The sequence below is a fragment of the Mytilus trossulus genome, chromosome 8 (assembly GCF_036588685.1).
Source record: "Mytilus trossulus isolate FHL-02 chromosome 8, PNRI_Mtr1.1.1.hap1, whole genome shotgun sequence".
Taxonomy (NCBI): Eukaryota; Metazoa; Mollusca; class Bivalvia; order Mytilida; family Mytilidae; genus Mytilus; species Mytilus trossulus.
The window spans coordinates 17,833,860-17,852,826 of NC_086380.1; the positions used below are offsets into that span (position 1 = coordinate 17,833,860).

General features: G+C 31.0%; 2 protein-coding genes across 2 annotated transcripts; one reads left to right on the forward strand and one right to left on the reverse strand.

The window, feature by feature from the left end:
* Positions 1-481: 481 nt before the first annotated feature.
* LOC134680643 (vacuolar protein sorting-associated protein 29) lies at positions 482-4,102 on the reverse strand. Its single transcript, XM_063539769.1, has 4 exons — positions 3,952-4,102; positions 2,829-3,020; positions 1,698-1,933; positions 482-1,207 (listed from the first exon to the last, which is right to left on the reverse strand). Exons 1-4 carry the CDS (start codon positions 3,952-3,954, stop codon positions 1,090-1,092), a joined length of 549 nt encoding a protein of 182 aa, XP_063395839.1. The 5' UTR covers positions 3,955-4,102; the 3' UTR covers positions 482-1,089.
* LOC134680642 (cell cycle checkpoint control protein RAD9A-like) lies at positions 4,041-18,441 on the forward strand. Its single transcript, XM_063539768.1, has 13 exons — positions 4,041-4,175; positions 5,317-5,387; positions 6,003-6,152; positions 6,673-6,787; positions 7,523-7,622; positions 8,145-8,251; positions 8,824-8,930; positions 9,283-9,347; positions 9,616-9,744; positions 10,053-10,148; positions 16,572-17,013; positions 17,604-17,699; positions 18,275-18,441. Exons 1-13 carry the CDS (start codon positions 4,142-4,144, stop codon positions 18,386-18,388), a joined length of 1,626 nt encoding a protein of 541 aa, XP_063395838.1. The 5' UTR covers positions 4,041-4,141; the 3' UTR covers positions 18,389-18,441.
* Positions 18,442-18,967: the final 526 nt, after the last annotated feature.

The window sequence follows — 18,967 nt, forward strand, 5'->3', positions numbered from 1 at the left end:
ATGACACCTGCCAGTTGAACATGTACACCTTACAATCCTTCCATACATTAAATATACTAGACCTATTGCTTACAGTATCTGAGATATTGACTTGACCACCAAAACTTAACCTTGTTCACGGATCCATGAAATGAGGTTGAGGACAAGTGAAAACTGTCTGATGGGCATGGGTACCTTGCAAGGTACGAACATATCAAATATAGTTATCCAATTACTTATAACAAGAGAAAATTTAACGTTACAAAAAATGTTAACTTTTTTTCAAGTAGTCACTGAATCTTGAAAATGAGGTCAAGGACATTGAACATGTGACTGACGGAAAGTTCGTAACATGAGGCATCTATATACATAGTATGAAGCATCCAGGTCTTCCACCTTCTAAAATATAAAGCTTTTAAGAAGTAAGCTAACGCCGCTGTTGGATCACTATCCCTATGTGGAGCTTTCTGCAACAAAAGTTGCAGGCTTGACAAAAACCACATTTAGACAATTACATCTATTTTATTGCACTATTATCAACAACAGAATGTGCAGACATTACAAATAAATATGAAAAATGTACAAATTATGACACCAATAAAATCTCAGTGGAAATTTTTACCATTTGATAACCTTTTGTTCATTTGAAAAATTTTAAGACTTCTATTTTGTATGTACTGCAAATAGGCAGCACAAAAGTAACATTGTCTTCACATTTTATCATGAACTATTTTGATAATCCACAATTATGTAGAATAGTCCATGGTCTGATCAAATCTATATACCAGTAGTTTAAAAAAAATAAAAATAATTCATAATTTAAACCTCATTTGACAATGAAAAAGTTATCTCCCTTGAGTATTGAAATTTCTTCTGTTTTAAATTTTTTTTTCCTTCTTTAAAAAATATTCCCACATGCTTCAACTTTTTATGACAGCAATGCTTCTTTCAGTGCATTACCATTTTAATTCTTGTTTATAGGAAACATAGTGATACATTACAATATACAAATGACAAGATTTTTTTCGATAATAAATATGGTCCAACAGCATATTTTGTTTCACACTATTTTACAAATTTATTTTCTTTACAATTTTTCATTTTATCCTTCTAGTTTTTCTTGTATTCTATTCTTTCTACCTTCACATCATCACTTATCAGTTTATATACATAAGCTACAACTGTCGACTGCTGAATGTCTAGTATCACAAACGATGAAATCACGTTGCTGAAAAAGAAAAAGAAAATTAAATTTTTTATTAGTTTTACTAACGTTATTGTTCAGAATTGATGTTTGAGACACCTTCTAGAATGCTTTTTTGAAAAGTTAATTTGGCTATTAGTTTTCTCATTTGAATTATTTTGGATTTGTCATTTCAGGGCCTTTTATAGCTGACTTTGCAGTATGGGTTTTACTTATTGTTGAAGGCAGTACATTGTACAGTGACCTAAAATAGTTAATTTCTGTGCCATTTCGTCTCTTGTGAAGAGTTGTCTCATTTGCATCTTCCTTTTTATATGAGAAGCCCTCATCTATGATATTGAACTGTTTTCATAAATCAAACAACATGTTTTAGGAGTACACAAGTGTTTCACTTTGAAGTTTGAATATACTCCTTGATACGACAATGATAGGCTTTTGTATATGTGCACTTGTAACAATTTAATGGAAACATGCAGTTTAATATGGCTACCGTAATAACAAATTATAATATTACCTGTCCAAAGCATTATATGCTCCTGTGGCAGAGCCTGGGTTAATGTAGAATTTATTTTCATGTTCAAATGCCTCAAACTTGTGTGTATGTCCAGAAATGAGAATGTCCACATCTAACTGTCGCTGAACCATTGCTAAACTCTCTGTGTCACCCCATGGTACCACCTGGTGGCCATGACATAAACCAATTCTAAACTGTCCAACTGTTACAACTTTCTGCTCTGGATAATTCAGGTTCTAACAATAAAAGAGATTGTTTCTTGAATATAATGTAAATATTGTCAGGAATCTGATGTTCAGTAGTTGTCATTTGTTGATGTGGTTCATAACAGTTTCTCGTTTCTTTTATAGATAATACTGTTGCTTTTCCTGTTTGAATGGTTTTACACTAGTAATTTTTTAGGCCCTTTAAAGCTTGTTCGGTGTGAGCCAAGGCTCTGTGTTGAAGAACTTTTATAAATTGTGACTTGGATGGAGAGTTGTTTCTTTGGCACTTATACCACATCTTCCAATGCCTATCTTTATTAAAGTTCTTAAATTATCTTAAAAATAGGACACTACAGTAACCACAAGATTGTATTATCATCAAAATATACATGAAATATTATCCAATGAATGTTAAGAGTACACAACAGTCAATTCAATATAGCAACCACTAGTGAAAGAATTATTTATACACATTTGTATAACAAATCAGAATGCAGCATATATATCATATAGATATAGGAAGATGTGGTGTGAGTGCCAATGAGACAACTCTCCATCCAAATAACAATTTAAAAATTAAACCATTATAGGTTAAAGTACGGCCTTCAACACGGAGCCTTGGCTCACACCGAACAACAAGCTATAAAGGGCCCCAAAATTACTAGTGTAAAACCATTCAAACGGGAAAACCAACGGTCTAATCAATATAAACAAAACGAGAAACGAGAAACACGTATATATTACATAAACAAACGACAACTACTGTACATCAGATTCCTGTATATATATCATATGGTACAAGTACTAGATAGCCTTTATAAATTACAAAACTGATCATTTTTATAGAGGTTTTGTTTTGAAAGAATTGACAGAGTGACAGGTGTTCTGTATTTCTTTCAAATCATTAGTTCAATAATACACTTACCTCATCAAAGTCTCCCCTGACCACATGGACATCGCTGGCCAAAGTTTTCAGGTAGTCAAAGGATTCCTTAGTACAAAGGTTCCCTGTACATAATATATGCTGTATTTTACCAGGAACCAAGAGTTTCTTAAATCTGTTGGGTAAACTATTACATCTGTGTGGAATGTGTAGATCTCCTAAAACTAACACCAACTGAAAAAAATACACAATTAAATAAGAGATTTATTGTCCCATTGAAATATTGTGCAAAAAGATTTAGTGCATCATCTACAAGCATAAGTCAGAAATTTTTATAATTTAATGTTTTCACCAACAATTTATTTTTCATTTTTATAAAAGTTTCTTTCAATTTTCAGAAATAAATTGTTCATTTTTTTTTTAACTCATCTGAACATACATGAATCAAACAAAAAATATAAATCAAATCCTCTAATGGAGTTATAATTTCTTCTTTTCTATGCATTTTCGTGGTCAACTTGGATTTAATTGAACATATTTATTTTTGTCACTACATTATACTTCAAATTGCTGAATTAATCTTCTTGTTGCAAAGATTTCGTTTCTTGCTGCTTCTTGCTAATTAGCAATATCCTGCATAATCATGATGTGTTACATGTAGCAGTAAACTGTCTATAGGAGTAATGACCAGATCTAAGGCAGATTTAGGGGGTAGGGGCCCTGAGCCCCTGCTTATTAGAAAAAAAAATGGTTGATTATATAAGGATCACTGAAGCATGACGGGAGCAGGTCCTCTCTTAGGCAGCCAGTAGGCCCCCACTTATCAAAATTTCTTGATCCATCACTGCAGATCACTACTAGGTGGCTTCATTTTGGTAACAGGAGTATGGGATGGAATTGAATACAAGGGGTTAGGTACATGTAGCAACATCTAATCAAGTAGGACCAGGAAAACATTTATTATATCTACATGTAACACAAAATTATACATTTTGCCTGACACACCCCCTTGTTTTCGTTCCTTCCTTTCTATCTTGAAAATAGCCTTTTGGTTGAAAGCTCGATAACAATTAAATTTCAGCATTAATAATAATCGTTTTTGTCTAGTTAATAATAATAAGAATAACTCAATTCATTTGAGTTTTAGTGGACTAATGATATTTACCATTTTTCCAATTCTTTCAACTTCCTGTCATGTGTGCAACCAAAAATGTAAAGGAGGGTGTATTTGATTGGTTGTTAAATTCTCCGTCCAACCAAAACTCTTGTTACAAAAACTCCGCGAACATCAACATTGATTTGGTTCAGACGATTTCTTTGAAAATTTGTTTGGAAAACATGTCCTTGTGAACAAAATGAAATGTGTCATACCCGGAATTAATATAAAAGGTACTTTTGAGAAATCACATGAGAGCAATCATTCCTTTAAAACGTCGTTAGACACTCCTATCTAGAATTGTATACCCCCCTTTTCCCCTATAAAAAGAAAACCCAAAAATAAACTTGTGACAGCGTTTATAGTTATGCAGAATACAGAATATACGTATTTACACTTGTATGCAAATTTGTCCGCCATTACGTTAAATCACACAGGTTCCTGTAAACTTTGACATCATAATTTAAAATATTTTACGTCACAATTTAAAATTGATTGTTGCTTGACGTCAAAAGGTGATTTGGAGTCGATCTAAGGTCATTCGGAGGCAAACCTGCAAAGTGGAAAGGGATTAATATAAGTTGTAAAACTTGTTTCCCAATCCACTATAAATAAATATGTTTAAACTATTCGGAAGCAAGATACAGCTAAATACCTAAAGTGTAAATACGTTTATTATACTCCATGTACTCATTAACAAACAGAAAAACAAAACATACACATGACACAAAGTAGAAAACTAAAGAATAAACAACACGAACCCCACCAAAAACTAGGGGTGAACTCACTTACTCAGGTGCTCCCGAGGGCAAAGGTTAAGCAGATCCTGCTCCACATGTGGCACCCATTGTGTTGCTTATGTGATAACAAATCTCTAAATAATCTCAATCGGTAGGTCACTTTCATGAAAGAGAAGGGGATTGTAGTTGCGACGTAAGGAACATATCCGATATCATTTGTGAAATGGTTATTCCATAACGATCAACCAACTCCTGATGACGTCCTTAAAATTTACGAAGGGATGATTTCAACTTCACCATTTGGAACTCTTGGTTTAATAGCTTCCTTGTGAGTAGCAATCTCTATCAAGAAAGTCATGATAGGAAATGCAAGCACGGAAATATAGTATCAATTGGGAGAAACATACCGGTATGCAGGTGCTTCTGGAATGTTGCTACAAAATGTACTTAGAAATGGAAAGTTCACAATTGGAAAGCTGAAATCATCTCTTTTGTTCTAAAGTTTTGTTTTCAACCAACCCTCATTGACAATTTCTAGATACATATGCAAGATTTAAAAAAGTATCGAGTTCAATTGATTTAGATTTATATTATATTTATATGAACATTTAATTAATTTTTGTTTTTTCTTCAGTATTTGGGAGAGCTATACATGCACTATCAAAGATTGGAGATGAGATTTATGTTGAACCATTAGAACATGGGGTATAATTATAATCAGTTTATATTTTTCAATCTGTCCTGTACCTTTAAGTTTTATCAAGGCCAGGAAATAGTAATTTATACATTTTACATACATGTGTTTAAAAAACCAATTCAATCTGACAAGAAGAAATACTTGTCTGTACTTTACGTTTCACAAAAGCACAGTTGCAATTGAAAAGTACTGAAAATTATGGTAAAAAATAGAAAAATTAAATAGGATATGTTTGAAGAGGTCAACTATTTGTAACTGCATAAGAGACCAAAGGATGTGGATGTAAACAAGTCATGATAGGGCCTTCAGCAATGAGCAAAATCCATTCTCAATAGTAAGCTATAAAATGCTAGCCGTTTAAATGTACAGGAACAAAACATGTTCATATACATTGTTCAGTGCAAATTAAAGTTCTCCAAATACTTGACATTGAATGCATGTCAATTTTAATAAGATTTTTAAATTTTAATAAAAAGTTAATCATAATACAAACTGGAGTAATAATTAATTGGATATGATATAATAATACTTGACATACTGAACATTGTATTCATTATTACTCTTCATTTTGAATTTATTAATTTTGAATTGAACATTTTGTAAAGATATACATTGTATTTTAGCTAGCTTTAAGGACCGTGAACTCCTCCAGATCAGCCTATGGATGTTTTATGTTTTCCCCAACTTTTTTTCAACATTATGATGATGGTTCAGGACAGATAAGGTCAGAGGACAGTGAACAAGATGCCATCAGGTGTAAAGTGGCCATGAAAGTAAGAACATCAATATACAGAAAACTTGTATTAAAAAACTAATTGTTTAAGATCTACTGTTTATATGAATGTATTTTATGATGATAAGAAGTTTGGAAAATACAATTGATGTTAAACCTAGCTATGAAAATATAGCTCTTTTATCATGTGCTGATTTCTAATTCTTTTAAAATTTGGTCTGCACATTACTAGAAAATATTTCAAATACCATTTGTGCTACTTTTCCCCTGAAATAATGTAACTTGGTTAAGCATTTACACCTATAACAGCTTTGTGTTACAACATGAGACTAAAAAAACAATCTTTTCAATTCCCATCCATTGCAAATGTGAACAACCCACAAAACTTTATTACTGAGTAATGAAGTTTTGCTGGTTGTCCACGTTAAATGGTATGTGTCACTGAAACAATTGCTTTAGTTTGTTTCTACTGAAATACTTCTTTGAAATTTGAATATCAAGGTTTAAAAAGTTTTTTTTATCTAAATTCTCTTCATATATATTATGATTTTACATTTCAGTCCTGTTTAACAGTTTTTAAATCCATGTCAACAATAGAAAAGACAGTAGAACGATGTAAAATTAAACTAAACATGGATGAATCCAGACTTGTGTTTCAGCTACATTGTAAACATGGTTTGTACTTTAAAATTGCACTCATATAACGTAAACAGTATTCTTCATGAGACAAATGTTATTTCACATAGAGTCCATGTTTTAGGGTTCTTTCCAGTTAATGTGTAATGCTCATTAGTAATAGCACTAAGAAGAATAAAAGTAATGTTAGAATTATCAGTCAGTTTTTAAATTCAACAAGTAAGCATAACATATCCAGCATTAATATTCATTATATGATTTGTGTTTTTTAGACATTCTCTTCTATAAATGCATTTCCAGTCAAAATTTTTGAAAGTATATTTTGTTCTTGGCATGTTCAGAATAAAAATATAAACAAATATAAATACAAACAATATGCAGTTTTCAGACCTAACCACATGACTACCAACCAAGTCTTGTAAAATTTCTGTTTTTGAGCTTGTAAAAATGGAGTCAAAAGGACAGAAGAATTTGAATAAAAGATTTAAAGTGTTTATCATGCAGACTGCAACATGTTGGGTTGAATTCATATTAAATATGAATTAATTCTTTCAATTAATCTTTTGTTAGAAAACATAATAGTTCAAGAATTATGAGAATTAAATGACACATTCTACAAATTTTCTGATTTGAAGCTTCTCTGCTGGCTTTTTTCATTTTTATAATAAAAAAGAAGATGTTGTATGTTTGCCAATGAAATAACTCTCTTCAAGAGATTATTATGATGATTATTATCAGTAATTTTCTTAATGAACAATCTCATTTTATTTGTAGGTATTGTGAAGACACACAATCTTGCATTTATAGAATGTGAAACATTACAGGCTGTTTTCTCTAAAGACATGAGTCCAAATCAACTTACAGCTCAAGCTAAGTATGTTATGTTTAGTCAATAGCACAAAAAAAAGATAAAATAAAAAATCACAAAGCACCACACAGAAAACAAAGAACAAATGGAAACATTTTATGATTGCTGAGTTGTTCACTGTTTTCATAAATGAAAAATGTTTCGTTTTCTGTTTATATCTGATGTCTAAAAAAACAGACCTTTTATCTTTTGAGAAAATATGGGTACATATTGATTTAAAAAGAAATCTTTGTTTATCATTATGTAGATTTACATCATTATAGTATGAGAGCCAAAGAACACCCAAAATAATTTCATGAAATTTCAATTTATGAAATGTTAAGAACAAGCACAGGGTGTAAAAAAGATGTATACTAGAACACAAGTTTATAAAAGGTAGAAATTGACACAGGGGTGGAAAACATAAAAACACGAACATTTAATTAACAGTTTTAAAGTCATACTAAGTTATAATATTAATAATTTTGTTACCCTCTAACTACAAGAAACCAGATAATCTAACAATGATGTTTATCAATTTATTTTCAGATTATTGTCAGATGCTGTGGTAAATTTTCAGTCTAACCAGGAGGAGATAACTCTGTTGATTTCTCCTGAAAAGATTTCATTAAAGAATTATGTGGATGATGAACCTGGTAATGTACAATTTTATGTACTTTAAAGGAAATACACAAATACATGCATGTATTTTTTTATTTTTTTTGTTATTGATTGGTTTTACACTAGTAATTTTGGGGCCCTTTATAGCTTGTTGTTCGGTGTGAGCCAAGGCTCTGTTTTGAAGGCCGTACATTGACCTATAATGGTTTACTTTTTTTTAAATTGTTTCTTCTGTGACTAATGTAAAGTGTTTTTATTTTAAAAGGTCAACTTAATAATTGCTATATTTTATATTGGTTCACAGAGCATAGATTCTATTTGCTTGTATTGTAATTCTTTGTTTTAAAATTTTTAATAGGGAACATATATAACAATATTGTAGTAATAAACCAATTTTCATGACATTTTATTAACACTTATATCTATAACATCTTGTGAGAGGATAAATGTCTACCATGTAGTTAAGAAGAAATAAAAGAAACTGAAGTGAAGAAGGCCAATGGCTGAAACGTCTTGAAAACTGATATTATAATTGATATAATTTGACTACTCCAATTATCTTCTCAATTAAGAATAAGGAATAAGGATGAAAATTTTCTTGTTTCAGACCCAAATAAGGTTGTTCACACAGTGGTCCATTTAGCCCCAGAGGAGTTTGATAATTGCCAAGTTGGAGTGGACACTGATATCACATTCTGTTTAAAGGAACTCAGGGTAAGGAAGGACAGAATATAAAAAGATATACTTAACTTCATATCACAATATAAGAAATGGGGGGATAATACATGTATAAATTATATATTTATAAAACCAAGTTCATTGTTGTTTAAGCCTTTATACAACTTGTGTTAAATTTTATACAATCTATCAGCCTGTCCTATCCAAGAATCATATGTCATTATAAAAGCTGTGTATATTTATCAATTATGAACTTTTGAAGAGGTCAATGTGTTACATATGGACTAGCACTGTTCAGATTATATTCTATGTTCTCACATAAATGCATGAATAGGAAACTTTAAGCTTAACTTACTTTCTTGTCATATATCTTTTTTTTTTATTTCAGGCGATTCTAGGATTTGCAGATATATTGAGTATGCCCTTAAATATCCATTTTGAAAGTGCAGGAAGGTAATAAAATCCAGAGAAAACTATCATTACAAAAAAATGAAATATCAACCACTTAAAAATTGCTTAGATCATGAAAGAGCTTGCAATCAAAAATACAGCTTTTAAAGTTCCAAAAAAATTTACTTGATTTAAACTATAATCTGTTAGCTATAGACAATTATAGAGTATTGAATTCTACAGTCTCCAGTCTAGTTAGGGAAGGTATTATTTATTAGCTCACTTACCTTACTTTGTTGTAACTAAAATTAGCATGTTTTGTTATATTTAGGCCTGTGGTATTTGGGATTAACAGTGATACTGCGTTTGAAGCTAATCTTGTTTTAGCTACTCTGGCAGATGCTCAAACACAGGCGAGTTCATCTCAACAACAGTCATCATCAGTCAGAGCAAAACCAAGGTAAAGTTGAAACAATATTAAGAAGTTGTACGCTTGCTTTGCTATAATTAAAATTGCATTTTATTATCAAATTATCCACGTTTTTACTTTTTTACATAAAATTACCCTTCGATTACTGAATTTTATTCTATAATAAAAAAAAATCTACACTAAACATTTTTTTTTTTAAAACACACACACTCACTACCAAACTGAAAAAAAAATTATCACTTTCTAAATATTTAAATTTCCTGAAAACCTGATTGCAATAATTTTTCATTTTATGGCCTTTTTGATATTTTTATGTTTTACCTCAATGTATTTTACAGTCAGAAATCTAAAACAACAAATGGAATTAGAAGACAACCAAAGTCATCTGAAAAGGGAGATAACCAAAGCACTCTTGTTGACAGTAGAACAGACAGGTTAGTTCCCTTTGTTTCAGAAATTTATCTTTTTTTATAAATTTTTCAGTAACCACTCATGAAGATTTGGTTTCTGGGAAGGTCTGTAGATGTATTTGTCATTTTTTCTGAAAACAATTTAAATGCTAGAAATTAAAACATGTAAACTAACACATTATGAAAAATAGTAGAACTTTAAAAAGTAACTGTAAACGGTAAAACCAACTAATTTTGGCAAACCATTTATTGTTTTGTGATTTTCACAAGTAGTAATATAAAGCAAATATAAATTGTTGCAAATGTGTTAAACTTCTATCTTCTATATAAATGCAACATTTTACCAACCGAAAAATATTTAATCACAAAATGTTTAATCAAATTTTGAATGGAAATAGAAGATCTAACCTAAGATCGTCTGAAAATTTATTATGAAAAAATACTGATTTGATCTGAATGAACCAGTATGACAACTGATAATAATGTATTCATTCAAAGTTAAATCAATTGATGAAATGTTTTACTTCAGTGTATTTAGGCCATCCAACTTCAATATAATTATTAAAGCCACATGGCTAAAACCATTATTTTGGTCCAGCATTCCCCACTCTTTTTCAATTTGTGAAATGTGGGCAAAATATCTCTGTAAAAATGGTCTTCTGATATGAGGATATATATGTAAAAATGGACTCGAATCACCTCAAAGTATTGGCTATATATATTTGAACTAAAGTCATTTTATGACATTTCCTAAATAAGATTGATAATACATAAACAGGATAACAGAAAATACTAAAAATATTAGACAGTCATATATACAACATTTATTGCTAACAACAGACATGTAGAATAATAGATTAACGTTGAGATGACCAATGAAAATCTGTTTATTACTATATTACCTATTACGACAGTGTCAATTTTTTTGTTAATTTCATTAAAAACGGCATATGCGCACTTAGATTTTAGGGATAATTTTCATATCCCTCTAATGTTCTGAGAAAGGAAATTATAAGTCAGTAAGATCTAAGGAAAACTTTATAAAATAGCGATTAGATAGATGTATACAGACAAACAACAACAAACAGGTTGGAGATACTTAATTTAGTCTAAACACTATATTGTAGGATTTTTCATATTTAAGAAATAGAAATAACATCTAGAACTATAAATCATATTACTCAAACAGGATTAGACTAGAAAAGTGAAATTTGATAAAAAAAAAAAAAAATTGTCCACAAATATGTCTTCTCATGATTCACCCATGGTGTGTCATGTTTGTGGTAAACCCATTGAAGTATTACGCAGCAAGAAGTTGATAGTATGTTTACATTATATATTACACAGAATGACAAAGTAATTTGTTCTTATCAACAATATCCACTATCTGAGTAAAATAGACAGGAACTCTCACTTCTTTATAACCTTAAACCTAAGTATTGACGATGTTTGACGATAATTGTCTTGTTTATTCTTGTATTAAGTGGAAGTAGATCATAGCCTGTTTAGTGGTATTTCCTGTTTCAAATTATTGATCAATAACACCTCTAAGTGTTGCCACTTGACATATTCCTATAATCTTATTTTACATGTATCCTGTATAACCAATATACAACGTAAAGTATCAATTGCCTTATTTTACGTATGTTGGTCATGCATCCTGACTTTTAAAGTGTCAAACATGGGTCACTATGCAAAACTAGACTTAAATATGTATTCCAAATTTATGAAGTTTCCAAAATTTCTCTGCTTTGTTGGCCTGAGAACACAGTTATTTCGTAGTGCATTTCTTTTAGACAATAAATTTAAATTAAAAAAATCACACCTGCTCTTTTTTAAAAAGATTTTTACAGTGTAGAGTACTATCAGTGAGACAAATAATATCAAAACCAGGGCTCAGGCGACTTGGGCAAGGAAGTCGCTTTCCTGACCGTCACTTCCCTTTCCCCAACCCCCAAAAGCGAAAACAAGTCCTGTTCTTGACGATACTCGCTTTTAGTTGCTTCCGTCATTGGACATTTTCAATTTTTACCAAGTTGATGAAACATCAACTTTTCATTGATAATGTAGCGGGCAGGGGCTTGAAATGCTTCGACCCAAGAGTTTTTACTCAAATATTATGAGTAGTTTGTAAACAACAAAGTCAGTATGACAAGATATGAGCTGGTCAGTATAGGCATTTGCTAAAAGTCACGTAAATAAGTTTCTATATTTTATTCATCTCAAGAATCATATATTTTCATTTAAATTCCAGATAAACAACAATTTTGACTAGTAATATATTTAAAATTATAGACTTAAATGATATGACAAGAATCTATTCAGTATAATAACTATAGTAAGTTATCTCTAAACTCAAGAGATATTCATGAACTTATCTCTACACTCAAGAGATATTTATTAACTTATCTCTAAACTCAAGAGATAATATGTTGGTGTGACAGAAAAATACATAAAAAAGGCTGAGTCCTGCTATCTTACTAAGAAAATAAATTACCCTAAGAGAAAATACTAATTTCTAGTAAATTTAGTCAGAAGACCTTTTTCTAACTATTTTTGTAAAAGTTGTAACTGAGACCTCACCAGTTACATAAAAAAAATGTTTATTATTATTAGTTATATTTCAGAGCCTTTCCTGAATAACTAATAATGAAATACAGTTTATACCCTTCATAAACTGTTTTGTTTATTATAATTTCCAGACCTTTAGGAAATTATCCCTTAACTGCCTACTTTCCTATTTAATTCTATTTATTACAAAAAGACAAACGTTAACAATAAACATGAACTTCAATGAACAATTTCAATAATCCTAACTTTAACAAAATATAAACTAGAAATAAAGCTTTAAAGAGTCCGCTAAAATGAAATATTCCTTTTAAACTTTGAAAACGCTAACTTTACTATTTTCCTTTACAAATTTACCTTTAAAAAATAAAGTTTCTAAGAAAAATTAACCATTTTGACTAAAATAAATAACGAGAAAATAAAAATACCAACTGTAAGAACCAAAAGTTTGAGCAGAACTGACGACAAAGCGTCGAAATTACGTCAATGTTGGATTGTTGGCAAAGTTGGAAAATTGTTGGATTGTTGGATCGCGTGCTTTGCCGTCCAACTAAATATTTAAATTCTATAATAAATTACAAAAATCACAATAATATACAATTTAAGTACGCTTTATATAATAAACATTTTATGCATGGTACTAAACAAATTTCTATGGTAACTAAAATACAACAATATATACAGCGCCACCGGAAGTCACAATACGTAAACAACACTGCGAAAAGTTCGAGTGTCACCGGCGGATCAAAATGTGAAATATCAAGGATAATGAACATTAACATCAACAAAACATTGAAGACGTTGATTACAAATACTAAAAGGAATTACAAGGAGTATGTGAAAACCGGAGCCAACACGTAACAATAGTGTTTTTATTGAACAATCGTCCCAAGTGACACATGGGTTCTACTGCGCATGTCAATACATTTCATTCATAAAATTCAAGCACAGGTGCGTGGAATTTACTACGATTTACTACAGTTTCTACAATTGGATCTTCACAAAATTTCAAGACATACAGTTGGATTATTCAGTGGATTATTACTATGAACTGGTAAATTATTACATGAACTTCAACTGGTTTATCAAATATACAAATGACAGTAATTCAATATTTCTAGAAAACTCATATTAAACATTGTAATTGTTATAACTTTACTTTATTAAATGTTAAATAAAACTTATTAGCTTCAATTATCATATGTTCCAGACTACAAGCATTATACAAGTAGTATAATACAAGTTATTTGACACAGTTACTGTTTCCTACATAATAACTTTCATAAAAAATACAGAATATTAAACAGTATGCTATATCCATACTAATTTAAAACATACATAAAAATATCTTACAAGTACTAGATGTGCATGTCTATAACACGTCACATTAAAATACATGTACCCTAGTCTTCGTACTCTACATTTTGTATAGAAATTTAGACATAAACGATTCATTATCTTAAGAAAAGAGGTTGAAGCATTGTCTGCAGTGTGTAGCAGGTTATTTGATAAAAATACAACTTTTTATCACTTCGAACATTTCTGCAAGTTCTGGTACTTGTTACTCAAAATTGTACATCAACCTAAATTTCGGCGGCAAAATAAGTTTGTTACTTCATTTAAACAGGATAAAAGTTGCCTCCAGTAAATGTTTAATCCATTTAAAATGTCATGTTCCTTTCTAAATGTCTTGTCAAACATCTTTTATTTTTGTAAATTTTCTTGTACGACCGCCATTGACCGATTTCTAAACTATGGATCTGAACCGGACCAGCCATGACCGAAATCCGTACTTTTTCAATAATTACTACGTAGTTGCTTAACTCTGAGACTATAATACTAATATCAATATATTATGGCCCAGCTTAATAACTTTTATATTTTTTTATGAGAAATACTGAATTTCATACACAAGATAGTTTTGAATTAAATTGTAATTGATATATTATAATTTCTTTATATTCTTTAATATAAAAAAATATTTTTTTTAGTGCTAGATATTAAATATTTAGTTTGTAGTTTCTCACAAGAACCTTAGTAAAACTTTAACAACTGTTACTTTAATTGTATACTCAGATATGAATTGAACAATATAAAAAGAACATTGTTTACATATGACCCTTTATACTGTAGTAAAATCCAAACATTGTAGCGCAACACGCGAATGAGCACTTCACTTTCAAATCTCACCACTTCTCCCTATCAGTTTCAAAAAGAGAAGCCACTTCTCCCTATAATTCTGAAGTAGTGTGAGCCCTGCAAAATTATAGAAACTTCTACCAGCTCTAACTCAAAATATTGACAGTTCTGTGTTCAGGGGCTGTAAAATTCAGTTTGACAGCTTCAGACATGATAAAATTTGACCTTTTTGAACTGGACCAAATCACTACTTAACATAAAGATTTAGCACCCAAATTTTTTGGACATGTAATTACATCCCCCTACTTAATATTTCATACTTTTAATATCAAGAAATAAATTGGGAAAGTGTAAAACATGCAAGTTATACACTGTTTACACTAGGGACTATATTCTTAGATAACGAAAACTGAAGGACGATAACTGTGTCCTTGGACCTGTTGTATTTTTGTCATAATAGTTCTTATTCGTCGTCCTACTTTCTGTACCACTCTGCTCAGCTCTTCAAAATAAAATTGCATATCACAGCTTTTTGACGTCAAATATGTTGTCCACTCACTAATTACTTTGACCTGGACATATTACCAAAATCATAATATCTGGGTCTCAAGTGATATGATTTTTCTCAGTTGAGAGAAGGAGAAGGTATGACATAATGAGCCATTTTTTGGGTGAAGCCATGGAAAACAGTGACAGAAGATCAATGAACTTTCAAACTATATGATTTTTCTTAGCTACAGCTTATCCATAGGCTACTACCCTTAGAAGATATTTAGAACTAAACACATTTATTGAAAAAGCAGTTGTTGGCATGAAATGGGTTATGTTCTTCTCATATATGTTATGATGGTATGATACTAAACCCCTAACAGAAAGGATTGTGCCTGATGTTCATATAATGAAATCATAACCTTTCAGTCAGTTTAATGGAAATCTGGAGCTGGCATGTCAGTTAACTGCTGGTAGTCTGTTGTTATTTATGTACATGTATTATTGTCATTTTGTTTATTTTCTTTGGTTACATCTTCTGACATCAGACTTGGACTTCTCTTGAACTGAATTTTAATGTGCGTATTGTTATGCGTTTACTTTTCTAATTGGCTAGAGATAAAGGGAGAGGGTTGAGATCTCACAAACATGTTTAACCCCGCCACATTTTTGCGCCTGTCCTAAGTCAGGAGCCTCTGGCCTTTGTTAGTCTTGTATTATTTTAATTTTAGTTTCTTGTGTACAATTTGGAAATTAGTATGGCGTTCATTATCACTGAACTATTATATATTTGTTTAGGGGCCAGCTGAAGAACCCCTTTGGGTGTGGGAATTTCTCGCTACATTGAAGACCTGTTGGTGACCTTCTGCTGCTGTTTTTTCTATGGTTGGGTTGTTGTCTCTTTGACACATTCCCCATTTCCATTCTCAATTTGATTGTAGCTGAGAAATACTCTCTCTTTTGGAAAACTTGATAATCTATAAAAAGTCACGAAACTATTTTAGCCATATTTGGGCAATGTTTATGTTCCTAGGTTAGGGTAAGGGGAGGTGAATTTTCAAAATGATTATTTTACTTTGGTAAGGACCGAAAAAAATATCTTTGCCCAAAACAGGATGAAAATGAAAACAAACAAAATGCAATAAACAAATATATACAAATGTGAGAGAAAAATTCTTGCTGCATGTCCATTCACAAAAAATAAAGGTTGATTCTAAAAGTCCATTCTCTTTATTTCCTTTTTAATTACAGAGCAGATAAAAGTGAGAGACTTGCAGCAGCATACGATGCTATGATGGATGACGACTTTGATGATGAAATGGCAATATCAGATATGCCTACTTTTCAAAATGGTTCTAAAAATAGTCATGATGAAAGTGATTTACCTTCAAATAATGGTGATGCAAGGTTACATAATTTGACTTCAAACTCTGTTCCAAACATGGATAGTGAGAAAAACACTGTGTCAAACAGAGAAGAAAATAAGTTACCTGAAGAAAGTGTCATTACGGGAAAGCGTACATTATTTAATCCAGATAGAAATAAAGTTGACTTTGGAAGAAGATCTCCACAACCGTCAACCTCTCGTAGTGGTGGATGGTTGAATAAATCAACACATAGGGTTGGTCCTGATGATGACACACAACAGTCATCACAACAGTCACAGAGCCCTGTTGTTCCAAATCAGTCAAAGGTAATCAATATTAGATGATAAAGTAGTTTCTTGGGTGATCAGTTTTATGTCTGCTGTTGCTTATATTGAAATTTAGTAATATGTTTTTCTTTCTTAATAGAATTCTAATCAAACGTAATTTTGATTAGCTCAAGGCATAACAGGAGTAATTGTGTAAATAGTTTCTCACCAAAAAATGGCTCCTTTAAAAAAAATCCTGTTTGCTCAGGCATAACAGGACTCTTTACAGGAGTGATTGCAAAAATAGTTTCTTACAAAGAAGCAGGCATAGATCCCAAGGGGGGGGGGGGTTCCGGGGGTTGGAACCCCTTTTTTTTTGGACGATCAAAAATGGCTGGATCCGCCCCTGAGAAGGCTCCCTTCAAAAATTTCCTGTTTGCTCAGGCTTATTTGGAGTGATTGTTAGAATAGTTTCTAGCTAGGAACCACCTCTCCAAGAATGTATTATAACAGATAAAAAAGCCAATGTGTTATAAAACCAGCTACAAATTATGACAAGGTGTAGTGAATTTAATGTCATTGAGTGAATTTGAAAATTTTAGTACTTTTTATTTATTTTAACTCTCAATTAGCATTTTTGTGACTTTCAGTGTTTTGATACAAGTGCCATGGATGTAACGTTACAGGAAGACATGAAAGATGAGGAGGAGGAGGACTTTGTTCCAGGAACACCACCCAGTAAAAAGGTGGGTACAGGGATAGATAAGTTTAAAAAAAAATCAGAACTGATTTTCGGGAGAGTTTTACCATTAGAAATAAAACAATAATAAATTATGAAACATCACCAATGTAAGTGCTCTTTCATGGACATTTTTCATTGGAGTTTGAAGTAATTTATGTCTATAATGAGTTTGAAAATCAGTGTTGATCAGATTTTTTTGGGAGGATTGTCTCCCTTGAAATTTTTTGAGACAGTAATTTTCATTATTTTTAATGGGGACACTTATTAGCTGCTCTAACTCTACTGTAAACATATGGTTTGAATGCATAGTTTTTAGCCATAAGATGTTGGTTAAATATCATAGACACAACAATTTAACAACAAATGTCACTGAAAACAGAATTTAAGATATGTTATTAAATAAACCTTCAGGGATGCATTTGAAGTTGTTACCTAAGCAATACTTTTGGTAGATCAGTGTTATAATATTAAGCAAAAATGTGAAAACAATTGGTAGTTCAGCTTAAATTTTATGGGCTACTTGCTTGTTAGTTCCTGCTTGTTTTTTGCTTGTAACATTCTTTCTATCTTATATTTCAGTTCCGATCATTATTTTTTGGCATGTCACAGGCCAGTTCCAATTCACAAATGTCTACACAGTCAACAACAAAACTAAAGCCTGCAGTTTTAGTAGAAGACTCGGATGAAGACTGAATATGTGTTTGTTATTTATGATTGTTTTATTATGAATAAAGAAGATAACATTATTGAATTCATTAATAATTATTACATAATCCTGATTTTTCATAAATTTAAAAATCCATTGAAGGTATGAACATAGTGACAATCTATTTGGTAGTTTATTGTTTCACCAGCGGTGACAGTAGCAGAATGTTAAAAATGGGAATGTAACCTGGCAGCAACAACCAAGGCTAGGGTGTAAACAATTTGTATAAGTTCTATATTTCTTGTTGTAAATAACTTGGATGCTTCATACCATTACCTTGTATACAGATTGGTTTTGTTACAACAAATCCTTCATATCTATTGACATAGGTCTTGATTTCATTTTTTCAAAACCCTTTGTTATTGACTTGATACCTAATCTTCCAAGGCTTAACACTATCTGTTTGATACACAAAATATAGTGCATTGGTCATAGCATTGTATACGTCCAATCCATGAACATTTTTGATATTCAAGTCACAAAATAATGTTACTTTTGTCAAGAAAGTTACATAACTTTTGCAAGGTGCAGGAATTTTATATTGTCTAAAAATATAAATGATGTCA

Excerpts from the sequence above, each read along its gene's own strand:
- LOC134680643 (XM_063539769.1), bottom strand. Across the intron at positions 1,934-2,828 it reads TCAGGGGAGACTTTGATGAG|AACCTGAATTATCCAGAGCA; the intron begins GTAAGTGTATTA and ends TTTTATTGTTAG. Across the intron at positions 1,208-1,697 it reads GCATATAATGCTTTGGACAG|CAACGTGATTTCATCGTTTG; the intron begins GTAATATTATAA and ends TTTCTTTTTCAG.
- LOC134680642 (XM_063539768.1), top strand. The coding sequence starts at position 4,142 with ATGAAATGTGTCATACCCGGAATTAATATAAAAG. Across the intron at positions 5,388-6,002 it reads TTGAACCATTAGAACATGGG|CTAGCTTTAAGGACCGTGAA; the intron begins GTATAATTATAA and ends ATTGTATTTTAG. Across the intron at positions 9,745-10,052 it reads TCAGTCAGAGCAAAACCAAG|TCAGAAATCTAAAACAACAA; the intron begins GTAAAGTTGAAA and ends TGTATTTTACAG.